Source organism: Convolutriloba macropyga, chromosome 14 (genome assembly GCF_964194025.1).
Source record: "Convolutriloba macropyga chromosome 14, txConMacr16.3, whole genome shotgun sequence".
NCBI lineage: Eukaryota > Metazoa > Xenacoelomorpha > Acoela > Convolutidae > Convolutriloba > Convolutriloba macropyga.
In genome coordinates, this window is record NC_134481.1 from 18205802 (window position 1) to 18228417 (window position 22616).

Consider the following 22616-nt stretch of genomic DNA (forward strand, 5'->3'; position numbering starts at 1 on the left):
GCTTTCTTTTCTCGTTTTGTTTTCTCACTTTCTTTTCTGGCTTTCTTTTCTCACTTTCTTTTTTCACTTTCTTTTCTCGCTTTCTTTTCTCGCTTTCTTTTCTCACTTTCTTTTCTCACTTTCTTTTCTCATTTTCTTTTCTCATTTTCTTTTCTCAATTTCTTTTCTCTTTTTCTTTTCTCGCTTTCTTTTCTCCATTTCTTTTCTCAATTTCTTTTCTCAGTTTCTTTTCTCACTTTCTTTTCTCATGTTCTTTTCTCACTTTCGTTTCTCACTTTCTTTTCTCACTTTCTTTTCTCATTTCCTTTTCTCACTTTCTTTTCTCTTTTTCTTTTCTAATTTTTTTCTCACTTTCTTTTCTGACTTTCTTTTCTCACTTTGTCTTCTCACTTTTTCCTTCCTTTCTTTTTTCACTTTCTTTTCTCACTTTGTTTTCCCTCTTCCTTTTCTCACTTTCTTTTCTGCTTTTTTTCTCACTTTCTATTCACACTTTGTCTCACTTTTCTCACTTTTTCTCACTTTTTTTCTTCGGTCTTCATTCTTTTTTCTTCGCTCTCTTCTTCACTCTCTTCACTCTCTTTTCCTCACCCTCTTTTCTTCGTTTTCGTTTCTCACTCTTTCTCTCAGTTTCTTTTCTCACTTTCTTTTCTCACTTTCTTTTCTCACTTTCTTTTCTCAGTTTTATTTCTCACCTTTATTTCTCACTTTCGTTTCTCACTTTCCTTTCTTACTATCTTTTCTCACTTTCTTTTCTCACTTTCTTTTCTCATTTTCTGTTCTCATTTTCTTTTCTCACTTTCTTTTCTCACTTTTTTTCTTTCTTTCTTTTCTCTTTTTCTTTACTCACTTTGTCTTCTCTTTTTTCCTTCCTTTCTTTTCTCACTTTCTTTTGCTCACTTTGTCTTCTCACTTTTTCCTTCCTTTCTTTCACTTTCTTTTCTCACTTTGTTTTCTCACTTCCTTTTCGCACTTCTTTTTCTCACTTCTTTTTCGCACTTTCTTTTCTCACTTTCTTCTCTCACTTTCTTTTATCCTTTTTTTCTCACTTTCGCTTCTCACTTTCTATTCGCACTTTGTCTCACATTTATCACTTTCTTTTCTCACTTTCTTTTCTTCACTCTTTTCTTCATTCTCTTTTCTTCGCTCTCTTCTTCACTCTTTTCTTCACTGTCTTCACACTCTTCTCCTCACTCTCTTTTCTTCGTTTTCGTTTCTCACTTTCCTCACTTTTTTCTCTCACTTTCTTTTCCCACTTTCTTTTTTCACTTTCTTTTCTCACTTTCTTTTCTCACTTTCTCTTCTCACTTTCTTTTCCCACCTTCTTTTCTCAATTTCTTTTCTTACTTTTTTTTCTCACTCACTTTCTTTTCTCACTAACTTTCTGTTCTCACTTTCTTTTCTCACTTTTTTTTCTCACGTTCTTTTCTCAATTTCTTTTCTCACTTTCTTTTCTCACTTTCTTTTCTCAATTTCTTTTCTGGCTTTTTTTTCTCACTTTCTTTTCTCACTTTCTATTCTCATTTTCTTCTCTCACTTTGTCTTTGCAATTTTCCTTCCTTTCTTTTTTCACTTTGTTTTCTCACTTCCTTTTGCTTTCTTTTCTTACTTTCTTTTGTCACTTTTTTCTCACTTTCTTTTCTCACTTTTTTCGCTCACTTTATTTCTCACTTTTTTTCTCACTTTCTTTTTGCACTTTCTTTTCTCACTATCTTTTCTCACTTTCTTTTCTCGCTTTCTTTTCTCACTTTCTTTTCTCGCTTTCTTTTCTAGCTTTCTTTTGTCACTTTCTTTTCTCACTTTCTTTTCTCACTTTCTTTTCTCACTTTCTTTTCTCATTTTCTTTTCACTTTCTTTTCTCACTTTTCTTCTATTTTTCTTTTCTCTTTTTCTACTCACTTTGTCTTCTCTTTTTTCCTTCCTTTCTTTTCTCACTTTCTTTTGCTCACTTTGTCTTCTCACTTTTTCCTTCCTTTCTTTCACTTTCTTTTCTCACTTTGTTTTCTCACTTCCTTTTCGCACTTCTTTTTCTCACTTCTTTTTCGCACTTTCTTTTCTCACTTTCTTCTCTTACTTTCTTTTATCCTTTTTTTCTCACTTTCGCTTCTCACTTTCTATTCGCACTTTGTCTCACATTTATCACTTTCTTTTCTCACTTTTCTTCATTCTCTTTTCTTCGCTCTCTTCTTCACTCTTTTCTTCACTGTCTTCACACTCATCTCCTTACTCTCTTTTCTTCGTTTTCGTTTCTCACTTTCCTCACTTTTTTCTCTCACTTACTTTTCTCACTTTCTTTTTTCACTTTCTTTTCTCACTTTCTTTTCTCACTTTCTCTTCTCACTTTCTTTTCTCAGTTTCTTTTCTCACTTTCTTTTCTCGCTTTTTTTTCTCGCTTTCTTTTCTCGCTTTCTTTTCTCACTTCTTTTCTCACTTTGTCTTCTCACTTTTCCTTTCTTTCTTTCGCTTTCTTTTCTCAGTTTCTCCTCTCACTTTCTTTTCTTACTTCCTTTCTCATTTTCCCACTTACTTTCTTTTCCCACCTTCTTTTCTCATTTTCTTTTCTTACTTTCTTTTCTCACTCACTTTCTTTTCTCACTCACTTTCTTTTCTCACGTTCTTTTCTCACGTTCTTTTCTCAATTTCTTTTCTCACTTTCTTTTCTCACTTTCTTTTCTCAATTTCTTTTCTGGCTTTTTTTCTCACTTTCTTTTCTCACTTTCTATTCTCATTTTCTTCTCTCACTTTGTCTTTTCACTTTTCCTTCCTTTCTTTTTCACTTTGTTTTTTCACTTCCTTTTGCTTTCTTTTCTTACTTTCTTTTGTCACTTTTTTCTCACTTTCTTTTCTCACTTTTTTCGCTCACTTTGTTGCTCACTTTCTTTTCTCACTTTCTTTTCTTACTTCCTTTTCTAACTTTCTTTTCCCACCTTCTTTTTTTCAATTTCTTTTACTTTCTTTTCTCACTCACTTTCTTTTCTCACTTTCTTTTCTCACGTTCTTTTCTCACGTTCTTTTCTCAATTTCTTTTCTCACTTTCTTTTCTCACTTTCTTTTCTCACTTTCTTTTCTCAATTTCTTTTCTGGCTTTTTTTCTCACTTTCTTTTCTCACTTTCTATTCTCATTTTCCTCTCTCACTTTGTCTTTGCACTTTTCCTTCCTTTCTTTTTTCACTTTGTTTTCTCACTTCCTTTTGTTTTTTTTTCTTACTTTCTTTTGTCACTTTTTTCTCATTTTCTTTTCTCACTTTTTTCGCTCACTTTATTTCTCACTTTCTTTTCTCACTTTTTTTCTCACTTTCTTTTCTCACTTTCTTTTCTCACTTTCTTTTCTCACTTTCTTTTCTCACTTTCTTTTCTCGCTTTCTTTTCTCGCTTTCTTTTCTCACTTTTTTTTCTCGCTTTCTTTTCTCGCTTTCTTTTCTCGATTTCTTTTCTCGCTTTCTTTTCTCACTTTCTTTTCTCACTTTCTTTTCTCACTTTCTTTTCTCACTTTCTTTTATCATTTTCTTTTCTCACTTTCTTTCCTCACTTTTTCTCACTTTCTTTTCTCACTTTCTTTTCTCAATTTTTTTTCTCATTTTCTTTTCTCACTTTCTTTTATCATGTTCTTTTCTCATGTTCTTTTCTCACTTTCTTTTCTCGCCTTCTTTTCTCACTTTCTTTTCTCACTTTTTTTTCTTACTTTCTTTTCTCATTTTCTTTTCTAATTTTTTTTCTCACTTTCTTTTCTGACTTTCTTTCTTTCCTTTCTCACTTTCTTTTCTCAACTTTCTTTTCTCACTTTCTTTTCTATCTTTCTTTTCTCTTTTTCTTTTCTCACTTTGTCTTCTCATTTTTCCTTCCTTTTTTCTCACTTTCTTTTCTCACTTTATGTTCTCACTTTTTCCTTCCCTTCTTTTTTCACTTTCTTTTCTCACTTTCTTCTCTCACTTTCTTTTCTCACTTTCTTTTCTCCTTTTTTTCTCACTTTCGTTTCTCACTTTCTATTCGCACTTTGTCTCACTTTTCTCACTTTCTATTCTCACTTTCTTTTCTTCACTCTTCATTCTCTTTTCTTCGCTCTCTTCTTCACTCTCTTTTCTTCACTCTCTTCACCCTCTTTTCTTCGTTTTCGTTTCTCACTTTCTTTTCTCACTTTCTTTTCTCACTTTCTTTTCTGATTTTCTTTTCTCATTTTCTTTTCTCATGTTCTCTTTCACTTTCTTTTCTCACTTTCTTTTCTCACTTTCTCTTCTCACTTTCTTTTCTCACTTTCTTTTCTCATTTTCTGTTCTCATTTTCTTTTCACTTTCTTTTCTCACTTTTCTTCTATCTTTCTTTTCTCAATTTCTTTTCTCACTTTCTTTTCTCACTTTCTTTTCTCACTTTCTTTTCTCAATTTCTTTTCTGGCTTTTTTTCTCACTTTCTTTTCTCACTTTCTATTCTCATTTTCCTCTCTCACTTTGTCTTTGCACTTTTCCTTCCTTTCTTTTTTCACTTTGTTTTCTCACTTCCTTTTGTTTTTTTTTCTTACTTTCTTTTGTCACTTTTTTCTCATTTTCTTTTCTCACTTTTTTCGCTCACTTTATTTCTCACTTTCTTTTCTCACTTTTTTTCTCACTTTCTTTTCTCACTTTCTTTTCTCACTTTCTTTTCTCACTTTCTTTTCTCACTTTCTTTTCTCGCTTTCTTTTCTCGCTTTCTTTTCTCACTTTTTTTTCTCGCTTTCTTTTCTCGCTTTCTTTTCTCGATTTCTTTTCTCGCTTTCTTTTCTCACTTTCTTTTCTCACTTTCTTTTCTCACTTTCTTTTCTCACTTTCTTTTATCATTTTCTTTTCTCACTTTCTTTCCTCACTTTTTCTCACTTTCTTTTCTCACTTTCTTTTCTCAATTTTTTTTCTCATTTTCTTTTCTCACTTTCTTTTATCATGTTCTTTTCTCATGTTCTTTTCTCACTTTCTTTTCTCGCCTTCTTTTCTCACTTTCTTTTCTCACTTTTTTTTCTTACTTTCTTTTCTCATTTTCTTTTCTAATTTTTTTTCTCACTTTCTTTTCTGACTTTCTTTCTTTCCTTTCTCACTTTCTTTTCTCAACTTTCTTTTCTCACTTTCTTTTCTATCTTTCTTTTCTCTTTTTCTTTTCTCACTTTGTCTTCTCATTTTTCCTTCCTTTTTTCTCACTTTCTTTTCTCACTTTATGTTCTCACTTTTTCCTTCCCTTCTTTTTTCACTTTCTTTTCTCACTTTCTTCTCTCACTTTCTTTTCTCACTTTCTTTTCTCCTTTTTTTCTCACTTTCGTTTCTCACTTTCTATTCGCACTTTGTCTCACTTTTCTCACTTTCTATTCTCACTTTCTTTTCTTCACTCTTCATTCTCTTTTCTTCGCTCTCTTCTTCACTCTCTTTTCTTCACTCTCTTCACCCTCTTTTCTTCGTTTTCGTTTCTCACTTTCTTTTCTCACTTTCTTTTCTCACTTTCTTTTCTGATTTTCTTTTCTCATTTTCTTTTCTCATGTTCTCTTTCACTTTCTTTTCTCACTTTCTTTTCTCACTTTCTCTTCTCACTTTCTTTTCTCACTTTCTTTTCTCATTTTCTGTTCTCATTTTCTTTTCACTTTCTTTTCTCACTTTTCTTCTATCTTTCTTTTCTCTTTTTCTTTTCTCACTTTGTCTTCTCAGTTTTCCTTCCTTTCTTTTCTCACTTTCTTTTGCTCACTTTGTCTCCTCACTTTTTCTTTCCTTTCTTTCACTTTCATTTCTCACTTTGTTTTCTCACTTCCTTTTCGCACTTCTTTTTTCTCACTTCCTTTTCGCACTTTCTTTTCTCACTTTCTTCTCTCACTTTCTTCTCTCACTTTCTTCTCTCAGTTTCTTTTCTCCTTTTTTCTCACTTTCGTTTCACTTTCTTTTCTCCAGTCTCTTCTTCATTCTTTTTTCTTCGCTCTCTTCTTCGCTCTTTTCTTCACTGTCTTCACTCTCTTTTCCTCACTCTTTTCTTCGTTTTCGTTTCTCACTTTCTTTTCTCACTTTTTCCTCTCACTTTTCTTCTCACTTTCTTTTCTTACTCTCTTTTCTTCACTCTCTTTTGCTCATTCTCTTTTCCTCGCTCTCTTTTCTTCACTTTCCTTTCTTCGTTTTCGTTTCTCACTTTCTCTTCTCTTTTTCTTTTCTCATTTTCTTTTACCACTTTGCTTTCTCACTTTTCTTTTCATTTTCTTTTCAAACTTTTTTCACTTTCCTCACGCTGTTTTCTCATTTTGTTTTCTCAATTTGATTTCTCAATTTGTTTTCTCACTTTTCATTTTCTCTTCTCACTTTTTTCACTTTCTTTTCTCACTTTCTTTTCTCACTTCCTTTTCTCACTTTCTTTTCCTACTCTCTTCTTCAGTCTCTTTTCTTCACTCTCTTTTCCTCTCTCTTTTCCTCGCTCTCTTGTCGTCACTTTCCTCTCTTCGTTTTTGTTTCTCACTTTCCTTTCTCACGTTCTTTTCACTTTCTTTTCTCACTTTCTTTTCTCATTTTCTGTTCTCATTTTCTTTTCACTTTCTTTTCTCACTTTTTTTCTATCTTCTTTTCTCTTTTTCTTTTCTCACTTTGTCTTCTCACTTTTCCTTCCTTTCTTTTCTCACTTTATTTTGTTCATTTTGTCTTCTCACTTATTCCTTTCTTTCACTTTCATTTCTCACTTTGTTTTCTCACTTCCTTTTCGCACTTCTTTTTTTCTCACTTCCTTTTCGCACTTTCTTTTCTCACTTTCTTCTCTCACTTTCTTTTCTCACTTTCTTTTCTCCTTTTTTCTCACTTTCGTTTCTCTTTTTCTTTTCTTCAGTCTTTTCTTCATTCTTTTTTCTTCGCTCTCTTCTTCACTCTTTTCTTCACTGTCTTCACTCTCTTTTCCTCACTCTCTTTTCTTCGTTTTCGTTTCTCCTTTTCTTTTCTCACTTTTTTCTCTCACTTTTTTCTCTCACTTTTTTTCTCACTTTCTTTTCTCACTTTCTTTTCTTACTCTCTTTTCTTCACTCTCTTTTGCTCATTCTCTTTTCCTCGCTCTTTTCTTCTCGTTCCTTTCTTCGTTTTCGTTTCTCACTTTCTTTTCTCTTTTTCTTTTCTCATTTTCTTTTACCACTTTTCTTTTCATTTCATTTTCAAACTTTTTTCACTTTCCTCACGCTGTTTTCTCACTTTGTTTTCTCATTTTGTTTTCTCACCTTTCTTTTTCTTTTCTCACTTTTTTCACTTTCTTTTCTCACTTCCTTTTCTCACTTTCTTTTCTTCTCTCTTTTCTTCACTCTTTTCTTCAGTCTCTTTTCTTCACTCTCTTTTCCTCACTCTCTTTTCCTCACTCTCTTTTCCTCACTCTCTTTTCCTCGCTCTCTTTTCTTCACTTTCCTCTCTTCGTTTTCGTTTCTCACTTTCTTTTCTCACTTTCTTTCATTTTCTTTTCTCACTTGGCTTTCTCACTTTTCTTTGCATTTTCTTTTCACACTTCACTTTCCTCACGTTGTTTTCTCACTTTGTTTTCTCAATTTGTCTTCTCACCTTGTCTTCTCACTTTGTTCCTTCCTTTCTTTTCTCTCTTTCCTCACTTTCATTTCTTCACTTTCATTTCTTCACTTTCTTTTCCTCACTCTTTTCTTCATTTTCTTTTCTTCGTTTTCTTCTCACTTTCTTTTCTCACTTTCTTTTCTCATTTCTGTTCTCATTTCCTTTTCTCATATGCCAACATATAGAAGTTCGTTATCTGTACAAGTCTTAGCGGTACTTAAATATGCAAGATAGCAAAGCCAATTAAGTCCTTGATCAAAAAATTGCTGTTTCTCGGGTTAATATTTTAAACCAAACACATCGGTAACTTAATGTAATACCTCTGGCTGTTGAACGAGGGGCATGGCTTACAGCCCGAGCGGGTACGAAAAAAATCTCAATTTTAAACCTATTCTTTTAAATGATTTTCTTATGACGCTTTTGCGGGCCTGCTAGTGACTATGAAGTTTTTAATTAGTTTTTGAAAATCATTGTTTTTAGAACCATTAATATCTATAGATGAGCTTTGGTAGTTTAGTGGCTGAAAATGTAGGTAAAACTAAAATTATTTTTGTTCTACAGCTTAGCGTTGTCAAAACAGAATTCTAAGCTCAACTTACAAGCAGTTTCAATTAGGCATCAGTTTCATTGTATTCAATAATTGCATATAGAAACTGGTAATAATGCATTAAGACTGTACTAAAAAAAACTCATACGACCGTTTGATAACATTGCGAAATCATAAATTATTAAGAAACAGCGAGCTTTTTTGGCCATTTGAAAACATTTGCCGTGTAAATTTAAGCAGTAATTGTGCACTGATTGATCCAAGCACCTAAAACTACTAAAAGAAAAATTTTGTTTATAGGATGGATTAAAAAAATTTAGAACGAGCAATAAATGAGGTCCGGCATAAGAATCAGTTGGTGTTACACACTAACTTTTAAGGTTATCTTCTGGGTGTTTTGGAGTTAATTTTTGGAATAACTAACTAGAATTATCGCCATTTCACAAGGACTTATTATGGTTGTTTCATAATGCGATTTTCAGCGGATATAATTTCAATGCAATTAGCTAGTGATAGCCTTTATTTGCGGGGTTCGATTGCGTGCAATATCCACTGGTTGACTTGTGTTTTAATAGCTGATCTTTGCTATAATTAAGTTCCCCCAATGCCTATTATAACTTGGGAATTGGACAAAGATAGTCCAGTTCAATCTCAATTATTTTATCCAATTTATAAAAGACTATTTCCAGAGAATAATAAGTTTACAAGATATTATCAATGTTTCATAACAAGGCTTTCAACTGGCTGTCAGACTGGTTCTCTTGTGTTCTGGTGGATGTCGATTGCGCAGTGTTGTACCCCGAACTGAATTTGTCCTTCGCATTCGGGTTTTTACGTTTCTTGAGTACATATATGTATTGAGTATGTACGATTGAGTACATATATAATTTCCGTATCAGCATAATTACTTTAAGTACATAACCTCTCTTTAGTATTTACCAATTATACAAATTCATCTTCACCGAACTTAAAAGGTAAATATTGAGGCTTTTGGATACGTATTATTTTTATTAGTAATCTGTCAGTTTGCGGTTGTTTTAAATAAACAAACAATTTAGGGTTATAGTCCTAGATGGAAATACGAACTAAATATGGTCTTGAAAACATGTGAACTAATTTACTGAAATTTATGTGGATATTTAAGGAAAAACATCAAGTAACTATGGGGCACGAAATAGGGGCCTGACAGTCGGCTCTTTCAAAACGTTGTCAAAACTATTAGCTGCTTACCGCAACCTTGAAGCAGTGAGTGCTGTTTGTTTTCTTGATTAAACTGGCCACCTTTTGTATAAGAGCATTGATAGACTTGCTAAGAAAGCTTTAAAATAAAGCAGACCAAGCTAAAGTTCAAAAGTTTTTGAGAACAAGTTCTAAGCTGAGCTATGCTGTTTTTTTTTTAATTTTCATTTAGTTTTACTATCATTGAAGAGACAAATTTGGAAAATAAAATTGAGCAATTGCAAAAGTGGCAGATATTGAGGAAACTGCAGATTAAGAATTGCAAATTCAGAGGGGAAGTGCTGAGGTATCCGGGCCGCAACTCGATCCTCTCAAGTTTCCGCAACTCGATACCCTGTTCCCAATTGAAATACTATATATGAACATAAACCGACAAACGTCGCATTGCGGACGAATTGCCTGTGAACAACTGCCGAGGCAAACAATTTAGAGGGGGACATAAGAAAGAGAAATTTGTATGATGCAAATTTTTGAATATGGAGGGGTTCGAAACTGCGACCTCTAAGTCGTTTGAGTAAAAATTTCAAATTATTGGCTACAGTATTTCTCAAATTAAAAAGTTTTATTTCTTGGAGCCATCTTTAATAGCATTAGTTTGACTTGTAGAAGAATTCGCTTGAAATGCATTAGTTATTTGCATCTGCGGCAAAGAATGCTGAGAGTGTAAAATAGACTATATTGTTTTAATCATAATAAATTTAGAGCTAATGATCTCGGAGAACAATTGCAGGGACAAAGCAGGCAGACTCGTTTAAACTAAATCGATCAAGAGATCAAAGTTTGTGATTAACAGTGAAGTCAGATTAGAAAAGCGTCTAGAATTGAAACAATTGAATTTACAGAAAAAAATGCGTAAATTCAATAAAAAGGATAGGATGAGTTGTGCGATCTGAGAGGACTAAAAAATACGCTTCCTCAAAGGCTATCCTAGAATGTCTTGGAGATAGGAAATATTAGAATAGAATAGAATAGAATAGTTAATTCAATTGGATAGTATTGGACAACATTTCAAATCATCACATCCAATTACAATCCAATTAGGACACAAAATGAGCATAATTGCTCTTCAGGTCTGTGCCCATATACGCAAAAAATTAATAACCCAAATAAATTGATGTCATCTTGCTGAAGCGTATTAAAAGTTAGTAATAGAGGGTAAAAACATCCCTATTATCTTTAATGTAAAGCTCACTTATTTTTGATATATGTGCTTTCACTTGCTGAAAACTAAAGTTTTGAAAGTTTTCGGGTAATAAATTCAGTTGTTTTAGCCAATTATATGTTTTCTTCAACAAGTTAGCTAATGACTTTTTGTTTTTTGTAGTTTTCGAAATTGGTGGGGGAAATAGGCCTCTTAAACTCCATCTCGTTTGTTTTTTAATGACTGCTAGACTTTGCGGAATTATGTATTGTAGCGGAGATTCGGACCTTATTTGTTTAAAAAGTTCTTTGACAAGTTCAATCACGTAAAGTTCGTATACAGTATATATTTTGTTGTCAATTACTGTAAGACCTAAGGATTCATATTTTTTCCTGAAAAAAATTGCTCGAATGATTTTTCGCTGTACCCTATCAATTTTTTCTAAATTCTGTTTGCTTGTGTTCCCATAGACTAATAGACCATAAGTTATGACCGATTTGGCAAAAGAGTCATAAAACATTAGAAGACACCTTCTTGGATAAAAATGTCGTACCCGATACATTAGTCCGCAAAACTTGTTAAGTTTTTTAACAACAAAATCAACATGATCACGGAATGTTAAGTTCTTATCAATGTAGATTCCTAAATACTTACAAGATGTGTTGTAATCTAGAGCATTATCCTTGAGTTTTACTTTTTCTTTTGTGGGTTTACCGAAATTTATAGCTTCACTTTTGACATAATTAATTGTTAATTTGTTAGTATTAAACCAGTTGGAAACTCTTTCAACATCCATTTGTAGAGGCGAATTATTGTCATTACTGGCATTAACAACAGTAGTATCATCTGCGAACATTACTAAAGTGCTTTCATTACAAACTGCGGGGAGATCATTGATATACAAAATGAACAAAAAGGGCCCAGAACAGAGCCCTGAGGTACGCCACAAACTATTTGCTTTTCTGTCGTTTTTTTTGCATCCTGCACTTACAAACTGGGTGCGCCCAGTTGAATAATTCTTTAATAGCTCTAAAATTGGACCTCTGAATCCATATCTTTCTATTTTTAGTAACAAAATTTCATGATCTAGTGTATCAAAAGCTTTGCTTAAGTCAATAAAACTAGCTTGCCCAGTTGATTTGTTGGCAATAACATTTCGAATATACTCCGTTATGGTGGCAACTGCATGCACACATGACATTTTAGATCTAAAGCCAAACTGATTGTTCGCTAGCAAATTATTTTTTACACAAAATTTCATCATCCTCTTAATTAAGATCTTCTCCAGAATTTTGCTTATTGTACTCAGTAAACTGATAGGTCTGTAATTACCCGGGTCAGTCTTGTTTCCTTTTTTATATAAGGGTATTACTTTGGCTATTTTTAATGAATCTGGGAAAATACGCTCTAGCAAACAATAATTAATGGCTCTTGCAAGATGACATTCAATAATGGGAGAACAACACTTCAAAATTTCGTTTGAGGTTCCATCATGACCATTTCTTTTCTTGTTTTTCATTTTCCTCAAGATTTTTGTAACCTCTGAGTCATTTGTTTGATGAAGTACCATCGTTTTTTCATTATTGCGTATATTGCAACTGCTTTTTTCGTTATTAAATTTTGCAGATAATTTTGGTCCAATTGAAACAAAGTAATCGTTCAAGTCATCAAGATTTGGTAAATCGATGGTATTGTCCTTTTTTTTTAAAGTTTTTAGTGTCCTATAAATAATTTTTGGGCTTGGATTTTTGCCTAGTTTTTTGAAGTTATCGTCTCTTTTTCCATTTTTTATCAAGTTAGTTACCTTGTTCCGTATTTGTTTATATCTAGTTTGGTTTTCAATAGTAGGCTCTGCTATCCATTTTTGAAACATTTTGTCTCTCTTTATAATGGCATTTTTGATTTCATTTGTAATCCAGCTTGCAGATTAAGGAGAATCAGATGTTTCGAACACCTTTTCAGGCGCAAATTTGTTTAAATTTTCAATAATTTTCTTGATCATTGTACTCATGTAATCATTAGCATTCAAATTCTCAGGAATTTTTTTGATATTCTGGTCTAAGACGAAAAGAAAATTCAGCGCTTTGTCTGTTTTGATTGATTTCAAATTTCGCATGAGAACCGATGACTGAATGCTTTTAATTTTTAAGCTTGATACTAAAAATTCAGCAGTTAATATAAAATGATCGCTTATTGTCGTCGCTAGCGTTTCAGTTTTTATGTTTGTTTTTGTGATTATATGATCAATACAGCTCTTTGAATTTTTGGTTACCCTTGTAGGCATTGAGTTTTGTACTTGACAATCAAATGATCTTAAAAGATTCTCATAATTTTTTGTACTTTTTTCTCTCTTTAATATATCTATGTTGAAATCACCAAAGATTAAACTTTCCTCTTTTGAAAACTTCAAACAATGTAAAATGGTTTCCAGCTTTGGTTGAAAATCAGTTAACTTCAAAGACGGAGGTCTATAAATCACACAAAAATTATGCAAACATTTCTCGTCGTATTTCACTTGTAAAATTAGGCATTCAATTTCTCTGTTAGTATCCTGTATTGCAAATTGAAGATTATCTCTAATGTAAAAGGCTACTCCACCAGATCGTCTCTTAGCGTTGTTTCTGGGTTTCGACACTATTGTCTGATAACCTGGTAGATCATAGTCGTCAGGCTGGTCACTATCTTTTAACCATGTCTCAGTTAAAGCAATAACATCAGGTTTTTGATCTAATGTATCAAGGAAAACTACTAGTTCAGCATGATGGAATCTCAAAGACTGAATGTTTAAACCCAAAAAAGTTCGGCTTTTGTTTTTAGTATGACAATCAATGATGTATGAAGACTAAATTGGATTCTCTTCACAGCTCTGATTACTCGAGAAGTTATTGCATTCATCGTTCAAGTTTGTACTTTTTTTGGACGGCGGAGACTCTTTTTCAACCAATAAATTGAATACTTTTTCAGTCAAACAGCATAACCTGTCCAGCTTGTCAAATTGTTTTGTGCCACAATGCTTTTGAAGACTTCCTTGAGGTGATTGAAAAGCCACCTGCCGACTTCTTTTCGATGGTGTTTTCTTATTTACATAAGTTTCTTGTGCCAACATCTCTACTGTTTCCATACCCCATTCGTTTTCTGTATTACCATTAGTTCCCACAAGGTAATCAACTTGATACCGACTGTCAACTGGATACCAAGTTGTATCGTTTTCTGAGAACTTAACGCGTACTTGGTTTTTGTTCGTGGTTGTAAGATTTTTTTCTTTTCTGCAATAGTTGTACAAGTCTCTATCACTTTCCGCTAGACGCCCAGAAACCGGATCAAAAAAAGAATTGCGATTAAACCATACCGAATCGCGCTGATGATTATAAAGAAATTTAACAATTATGGATTTTTTTTTACCTTTCCCAGGTAGGTAATGGCAGGCCGCAATATCATGAGTTTCAATTGGAATTTGTACTGACCTGATTAACTCCACAATTTTGTGTACCGGGTACTCACCACCGTTCTCTACCCCATGAAAAGTCAAACACATAAAAGATGAATAACGTTCCAATTTAGTTACTCTCTTTGAAAGCTCCTCCTTTTCGGTCCTTAGTTGATCACATCCTCTACGCAGTTGGTTGATTTCTTCTTTTTGATAATTATTTTCTTTAATGAAATCCAGAAATAATGAACGCATTGAATTTGTATCGTTAAGATCAATTGAGTTTAGTTTCTCATACAGCGCCATAGTTAAGAATGCAGTTGAAATTTTATTACGTAATGCAGTGTAAAAGAAAGCGACTGTTTGCTAACTGCTCATTTCGTGCTCTATTTAATAAGTTTATCACAACAATTAGGCTATATTAGGCAATATTGGGGTCTTGTAGGTAAAATTAGTACCTGCAATATGGAAATGTTTCCTCTCTCCAAGATATTCTAAGATAGCCACTTTGAGGAAACGTATTTTTTAGGTTCTCTTAGATCGCACTAGTCATATCTTCTTAATAATTTATGCATTTTCCTTGTTAATTCAATCGTTTTTAGTTTTCTCAGAAACTCAGTTTAGTAATTGAGTACAAACTTTATCTAAAATCTTTGATACGTGTAGTGCCCGTTAAGCAGCGAAAACTATGATCCACTCTATAAACATCTGAGAAAATCAATTGTTCGCGGTTAAATGAGCAAAAATGTGTGATCGAATGCAAACAATTTGTGAAAAAAAAGAGAAGATCAGCTTTTTGCCTTCGATTGTTTCATCGTGTACTCTTAGTCAAAAACTCTCCACCAAAATAAACTTTCAGATTTTGTCACAATGATAGATAAGAAAAATTTCTCTAAGTTAGATGAGAACTCAAAATGGACACTGTATAAAGATAGTTGCGTACAGCTGCAATTGTTTCAACAAATGGTCGAATTGCTGAATCGAAACAACCAAGAAAGATTGCGGCCTGCAACAGATGACAAAAAGCTGGCATATCTGGATCTAGCTGATGAAGTGCCATGCCCAATGGCAAAGAGCGCTACAGAAGGCGTGAAAACTGATGATAAGGAAAAACCTGAGGTAAGTCAAACTGGAGCAGATCTGTTGTTGGGGGTTAAAATTGGCCATATTCTGATAAATAATCAGAGTACTTAACTGCAGTAAAAAATCTGTTTCTTCACTCCATTAACTTGTGCACCTAATTGTTTTCTCAACGAGGCCATAATTTAATTCATTTTGTGTTTGTAATGAAATCGACACAATTTCGGAACAAAGAATTATAATGAAGAAAATTTGGGTATTATTTTCTGAAAACGGCAACGCTTTACGGACGTTTTTCCATATTTACGCTCATTTCCAAAAGTAAACATGAGTGAATATTACCATACGGGTTTTAATTTAGTATAACAGTTGGCTAACCTAGCCACTGCGTAGCTTATTAAACTAGCTTTTTCCGTCACTCTTCATAGCAAAAGTGGTGAGAAAAATTTGCTGAAAAAAGTGATCTAATCTCTGCCACAGTTCTATGTGCTGAACATTAAAAGTAAGTTAGCGAAATCTTTTTTAATGCTGAACATTAAAAGTAAGTTGCCGAAATATTTTTTAACGCTGAACATCAAAAAAAAAGTTTTGCTAAGTAACAATTCAATTTTTGACGTAATTTTACACCAAATAGTCATAAATGGAGAACAAATGTCGCTAGCTAGCAACATCATGTTATGGGTGCATTGCTGATATAAGTGGGGTAAAGTTAGCGTTGCGCGTTGACTTTTTACATGTAAAACCTATACGGGGGCTAACGTATCTTCTGGGCATTGTGTGAATTCAATTACGCAACTTTCCCTTTTCTTTTATAAGTACGTTTTACTTTGGAGCTTTTACAGAAGTAAGATAATTTTAATAATCTTCTAATATATTAAATGTAAGTCGCACTTGAACGCAATGGTTAACAACGCTCCTATCTTCACGTGTTTTAGCGATCTTTAAACATGCAGCCTACACGACCATGTTTAAGTGCCTGATCTGAAAATGTTTTTTCGCTCATTAAGCATACGGCTTAGCAAAAACAAGCGAGACAAAAAGCCATCGACCAATTTTCGTATGTAGCCACAACGGATAGACAACGGTAACAGGCGTCGGAAGTGCAAGGGATTAGACTTGTGCCTGTGCTGCGAGGGGCATGGGTTCGAGACCGAGTCGGTACGAAAAAAGGCCTCTTTTTTGTCTCAAAAATGGTGAATCTTGTTTTTCATCCACTACTGTGTTTCTTTCTTGCTCCCTTCTTTAATTCCCTGTAGTGCAAGGGATTATACCTGTGGCTGTCAAGAGAGGGACATGGGTTCAAGCCCAAGTAGGGGCGGAAAAGGATGTATAATGTACTCGGAATTAAATTTGGGATTTGGTTGTCCTTTTCTTCCCTTCTTCGTTTCTTTGTTTTTTAAATTTATATATTCATTTTGTTGTTTATTTATTCCTTCATCTTTTATTCCTTTCTCCATTTTTTCTCTCCCCCTCATCTAATATATTGAATGTAAATTGCACTTGAGCGCAATGGTTAACAGCACTACTATCGTCAGATGTTTAACGACCCTTAAACATTTTGACGATCCTTAAACATGCAGCCTACACGACCATGATTAAGTACGTGATCTGCAATGTTTTTCTGCTCATTAAGCATACAGCTTAGCAAAAACAAGTGAGACAAAAAGCCATCGACCCATATTCGTATGTAGCCACTACGGATAGACAACAGTAACAGGCGTCGGTAGTGCAAGGAATTAGACCTGGGGCTGTGAAGCGAGGGGCATGGGTTCGAGACCGAGTCGGTGCAAAAAATGGCCTCTGTTTTTTGTCTCAAAAATGTAGGATCTTGTTTTTCATCCACTACTGTGTTTCCTTCTCGCTCCCTTCTTTCTTTCCCTTCTAAGTTATTCTTCTTTATCTAATATATTAAATTTAAGTCGCACTTGAACGCAATGGTTAACAGCGCTCCTATCTTCACGTGTTTTAGCGATCCTTTAACATGCAGCCTACACGACCATGCTTAAGTGCCTGATCTGTAAAGGTTTTTTTGCTCATCAAGCATACGGCTGAACAAAAACAAGCGAGACAAAAAGCCATTGACCAATATTCGTATGTAGCCACTACGGATAGACAACAGTAACAGGCGTCGGTAGTGCAAGGGATTGCACCTGTGGCTGTGAAGCGAGGGGCTTGGGTTCGAGACCGAGTCGGCTCAAAAAATGGCCTGTTTTTTGTCTCAAAAATGGTGAATCTTGTTTTTCATCCACTACTGTGTTTCCTTCTTGCTCCCTTCTTTAATTCCCTTCTTATTGATTCTTCTATATCTAATATATTAAATGTAAGTCGCACTTGAACGCAATGGTTAACGACGCTCCTATCTTCATATGTTTTGACTATCCTTAAACATGCAGCCTACACGACCATGATTAAGTACCTGATCTGCAACTGTTTTTCTGCTCATTAAGCATACAGCTTAGCAAAAACAATTGAGACAAAAAGCCATCGACCAATATTCATATGTAGCCACTACGGATAGTTAGCAGTAACAGGCGTCGGTAGTGCAAGGAATTAGACCTGTGGCTGTGAAGCGAGGGGCATGGGTTCGAGACCGAGTCGGCGCAAAAAACGGCCTGGTTTTTGTCTCAAAAATGGTGAATCTTGTTTTTCATCCACTACTGTGTTTCCTTCTCGCTCCCTTCTTTCTTTCCCTTCTAATTTATTCTTTTTTATCGAATATATTAAATGTAAGTCGCACTTGAACGCAATGGTTAACAACGCTCCTATCTTCACGTGTTTTAGCGATCCTTAAACATGCAGCCTACACGACCCTGCTTAAGTGCCTGATCTGTAAAGGTTTTTTTGCTCATCAAGCATGAGGCTGAACAAAAACAAGCGAGACAAAAAGCCATTGACCAATATTCGTATGTAGCAACTACGGATAGACAACAGTAACAGGCGTCGGTAGTGCAAGGGATTACACCTGTGGCTGTGAAGCGAGGGGCTTGGGTTCGAGACCGACTCGGCTCAAAAAATGGCCTGTTTTTTGTCTCAAAAATGGTGAATCTTGTTTTTCATCCACTACTGTGTTTCCTTCTTGCTCCCTTCTTTAATTCCCTTCTTATTGATTCTTCTTTAAATTTAATATATTATTTGTAAGTCGCACTTGAACTAAATGTTTAACGACGCTCCTATCTTCATATGTTTTGACGATCCTTAAACATGCAGCCTACTTGACCATGCTTAAGTGCCTGATCTGTAAAGTTTTTTTGCTCATCAAGCATGCGCCTGAACAAAAACAAGCGAGACAAAAAGCCATCGACCAATGTTCGTATGTAGCCACTACGGATAGACAACAGTAACAGGCGTCGGTAGTGTAAGGGATTACACCTGTGGCTATGAACCGAGGGGCATGGGTTCGAGACCGAGTCGGCGCAAAAAATGGCCTGTTTTTTGTCTCAAAAATGGTGAATCTTGTTTTTCATCCGCTACTGTGTTTCCTTCTTGCTCCCTTCTTTAATTCCCTTCTTATTGATTCTTCTTTATATCTAGTTTTTTGTTCAATTAATAAATGAGACGTGGTTTGTGTTTTGTAATCGGTTAATCTGTAACTACAATATGATATATGTGCTCCTATTGCGGGTTAATACTACTCTTTTGTTCTTTTTTCAATGTTTCTTTAAAGCTATTTAGGTTCAAATCGCTTTGTTGATGAATGTTGCTGAACATCAATTAGCGTGATGTAAAGAGTAAGATGAATGGCCTAGATATTTTAGATGTAAAGAGTAAGATGAATGGCCTAGGTAAGATGAAGGCTCAAATATTTATTTGAATATCGTTCTACATAAAATTGGTATTAGTTCTTTGTCAAGTGGTAAAAGTTCGGGCAGACCTCTAGTGATTATTAATAGCCGCACAGCGATAGCTGGGCTATTATTGGCCTTCTCTTGGTTTTTTACAATTCAAAGAATTTAAATTGCATTGGGGCGCTGTATTTTTTTAAGATCTGTTCACACATTTTTATGATTTTTGATGTCAAATTGGAGTCGTGATTTTGGTCACGCCGAAACAGGAAGTGGAGAGAAAAAGCGAGTGGTTTTGTGGCGTGAAATTTTTCCGCTCTAATTTTAAAATAGAGAGAAAACAGCGTTTGAACAAAAATTCGCTTTCTCGCTAGTGGTTTTTTGTTCGCATGCGGCAAATTCACTTTGATTTTTACTGTGTTTTCAATTTTTTTTTCTAAATGGTTTTCCCAATTCCTTCATTGTTCATTCTAGGCCTAGTTTTTTGTTTGAACCAAATTTCAATTCATCGCTATTGGTTTTTGTTCACATGCGGCTTTTTGACATTGATTTTCTGATTTTTTCATTTTTTCAATCTGATTGTTTGGAAATGGTTTTCCTAATTCACTCATAGTCCGTTCTAGATCTAATTTTTTGCGTAGTCAATTCATGTTCATTGAATTGTACGACAGGACTTGTCCTGCTATGTTTTTTTATTTGTCGCGATTTTTGTTACGACCATATGACGTCACAACCACTTTAAATATGCTTTTTGTTCATTCAGTCATGCAATTTTAACTGGAGTGCGTGCGTGACGTCACTTTTCGCTCTTAGTGGAGCGAGTTTTTTATTCAATCGCGTGATTAAATTTTTGGTCGCACTTGACTTACCTCACTCTGAAAAATGACTTCCTCAATTTGAAATTGACTTTTATTTACTTTAATTCAAAGAGATAAGGTCAAATGGGTGTGTGTCACTCTAATTGAAGATTATTTGAGATCAGCTAATAGAGGCAGCAATAACTTATACAGTTTTTTAATCAAAGAATAACAGATCAGCCTTCAATAAAAAGACAAATTTTTTTGGTCTGTCTTTTTTACTGTTTTTTTAGACTGCCGATCTACGAATCTATTGCGGCTATTTTCTGGCAATCTGCCAGCTATGTTTTTATAATTCAATGAATTTGAATTGTTTTGGGGCACTGTCTTTTTTACGACTCGAAGAGGAGTATTGGAGAAGTCCTTTTTAAATCAATTTTGTTTGAGTAATTTTTGAAGCGGGAAATGAAACGCGTGAAAAAATTTGGAGTGATTTTGGTGCTGAACAAAAGTGAAGAGCAGAGTGAAAAGAGTGGTTTTTGTTGATACCGCTGTTTTCGAGAGAGCGAGAATTTGATGTGTTCACGTGCGGCTACTAAAAGCAGTTTTTTTGCAACTTTTGATGGTTATGAGATTTGATTATGATACTGTATTAGTTTAAGGCTTGTTTTGATAGGAATAGAAGGTATCAAGTAGTTAATTTGAATATAATGCTAATTTGGAGGTTTTTGGTCGATTTTGCTGATTTTTAGACGAAATTTAATGATTTTTTGCCTTTTTTGTTTTAATGCTTTAATTGGGATTTGATTAGAAGCTTGTTACTTATGGAATTTTCAGATACCAATTAATTCAAGTTTTGGTTGAATTAAAATTTTTTTAGGAAAAGTGATCGAAAAAATTAGAAATATTAAGCCATATTTATTTTTTCGCAGTTTTTTTTTTATCTTAGACAAGTTTTTTAGCCTATTATGAGTTGCCCATTGTTTTGCGAGTTTTGCATTGCTCTAATTGCCAAGGAAATTTTTTCGGCTCTATCTTTCCTTGTACTATTAAAAAAAAGCTATCAAGTTTTTCTAGTTTTTTTGTTCAATTTGTTTTCGAATGCCTTTTCTATTCTTCCTTAATTTTTATGGCATTTGCGGAGGTTCGGTGTTCACAATAGTTGTTTAGTCATAATTATGGGCAATTTTCACCTTCAAGTTGTTTCCGGAATTCTTCTGGCTTTGTGTTTTTAATTCAATTTTGTTGGAGTTGATTTTTGAAGCGGGAAATGAAACGCGTGAAAAAATTTGGAGCGAATTTGGTGCTGAACAGAAGAGCGGAGCGAAAAGATTTTAGCTTATTATGAGTTGCCCATTGTTTTGCGAGTTTTGCATTGCTCTAATTGCCAAGGAAATTTTTTCGGCTCTATCTTTCCTTGTTCTATTAAAAAAAGCTAAGTTTTTCTAGTTTTTTTGTTCATTTTGTTTTCGAATGCCTTTTCTATTCTTCCTTATTTTTTATGGCATTTGCCGAGGTTCGGTGTTCACAATAGTTGTTTAGTCATAATTATGGGCAATTTTCACCTTCAAGTCGTTTCCGGAATTCTTCTGGCTTTGTGTTTTTAATTCAATTTTGTTGGAGTTGATTTTTGAAGCGGGAAATGAAACGCGTGAAAAAATTTGGAGCAAATTTGGTGCTGAACAGAAGAGCGGAGCGAAAAGAGTGGTTTTTGTTCGTACCGCTGTTTTTGAAAGAGTGAGAAATTGATGTGTGAAATAATTTTCTCTAAGCCAGAGAATTTTTTTGTTCACGTGTGGCTTTTAAAATCAGTTTTTTGCAACTATTGATGGTTATGAGAATTAATTATGATATTGTATTAGGTTTAGGTTTGTTTTGATAGGAATTGAAGGTTTCAAGTAGTTAACTTGATTTTAATACTAATTTGGAGGTTTTTGACTATTTCTGCTAGTTTTTAGACGAAATTTAATGATTTTTTGGCTGTTTTTTTTTGTTTTTTTTTGGCTCTAAGTGGGATTTTAATAGAAGCTGTTCACACATTTTCATGGTTTTTGAAGTCAAATTGGATTAGTGATTTTGCTCACGCCGAGACACGAAGTGGAGAGAAAAAGCACCGATTGGTTTTGCGGCGTGAAATATTTTTGCTCTAAATTTAAAGTAGAGTGAGAAAACGGTGTTTGAACAAACATTCGATTTTTTGCCAGTTGTTTTTTGTTCCCATGCGGCAATTTCACTTTAATATTTACTGTTTTTTCAATTTTTTGGATCGGATTTTTTAAATGGTTTGCGCAATCCGTTCATAGTTCGTTCTAGGTCTAGTTTTCTGTTTAGTCAATGTTCTTCCGGCTGTATTTGTTCACACATTTTGATGATTTTTGAAGTCAAATTGGAATAGTGATTTTGGTCACGCCGAAACAGGAAGTGTGGCGAAAAAGCAAGTGGTTTTGCTGCGTTAAATTTTTCCGCTCTAATTTTATAATAGAGAGAAAATGGCGTTTGAACAAAAATTCGCTTTCTCGCTAGTGGTTTTCTGTTCACTTGCGGAAATTGCACTTTGATTTTTACTGTTCTATCGATTTCTTATATTTTTTTCTAAATGGTTTTCCCAATCCATTCATTGTTCATTTTAGGCCTAGTTTTTTGTTTGAACCAAGTTTCAATATAATTCAATTTTGTTGGAGTTGATTTTTGAAGCGGGAAATGAAACACGTGAAAAAATTTGGAGCGAATTTGGTGCTGAACGGAAGAGTGGAGCGAAAAGATTTTAGCTTATTATATGTTGCCCATTGTTTTGCGAGTTTTGCATTGCTCTAATTGCCAAGGAAATTTTTTCGGCTCTATCTTTCCTTGTTCTATTAAAAAAAGCTATTAAGTTTTTCTAGTTTTTTTGTTCATTTTGTTTTCGAATGCCTTTTCTATTCTTCCTTATTTTTTATGGCATTTGCGGAGGTTCGGTGTTCACAATAGTTGTTTAGTCATAATTATGGGCAATTTTCACCTTCAAGTTGTTTCCGGAATTCTTCTGGCTTTGTGTTTTTAATTCAATTTTGTTGGAGTTGATTTTTGAAGCGGGAAATGAAAC

The 22616-nt window shown here is 34.0% G+C and overlaps 1 protein-coding gene across 2 annotated transcripts in view; it reads left to right on the top strand.

The window, feature by feature from the left end:
* Positions 1 to 14529: 14529 nt before the first annotated feature.
* Positions 14530 to 22616, top strand: part of LOC142353739 (uncharacterized) — a 36551-nt gene continuing 28464 nt past the window's right edge. Inside the window, exon 1 of one of the 2 annotated variants that reach the window (XM_075406085.1) lies at positions 14530 to 14994. In XM_075406085.1, the coding sequence (XP_075262200.1) occupies positions 14746 to 14994 (249 nt within the window). In that variant the 5' untranslated portion in view covers positions 14530 to 14745. The remainder of the gene's footprint in view (positions 14995 to 22616) is intronic. The other variant, XM_075406084.1, reaches the window with a different exon arrangement.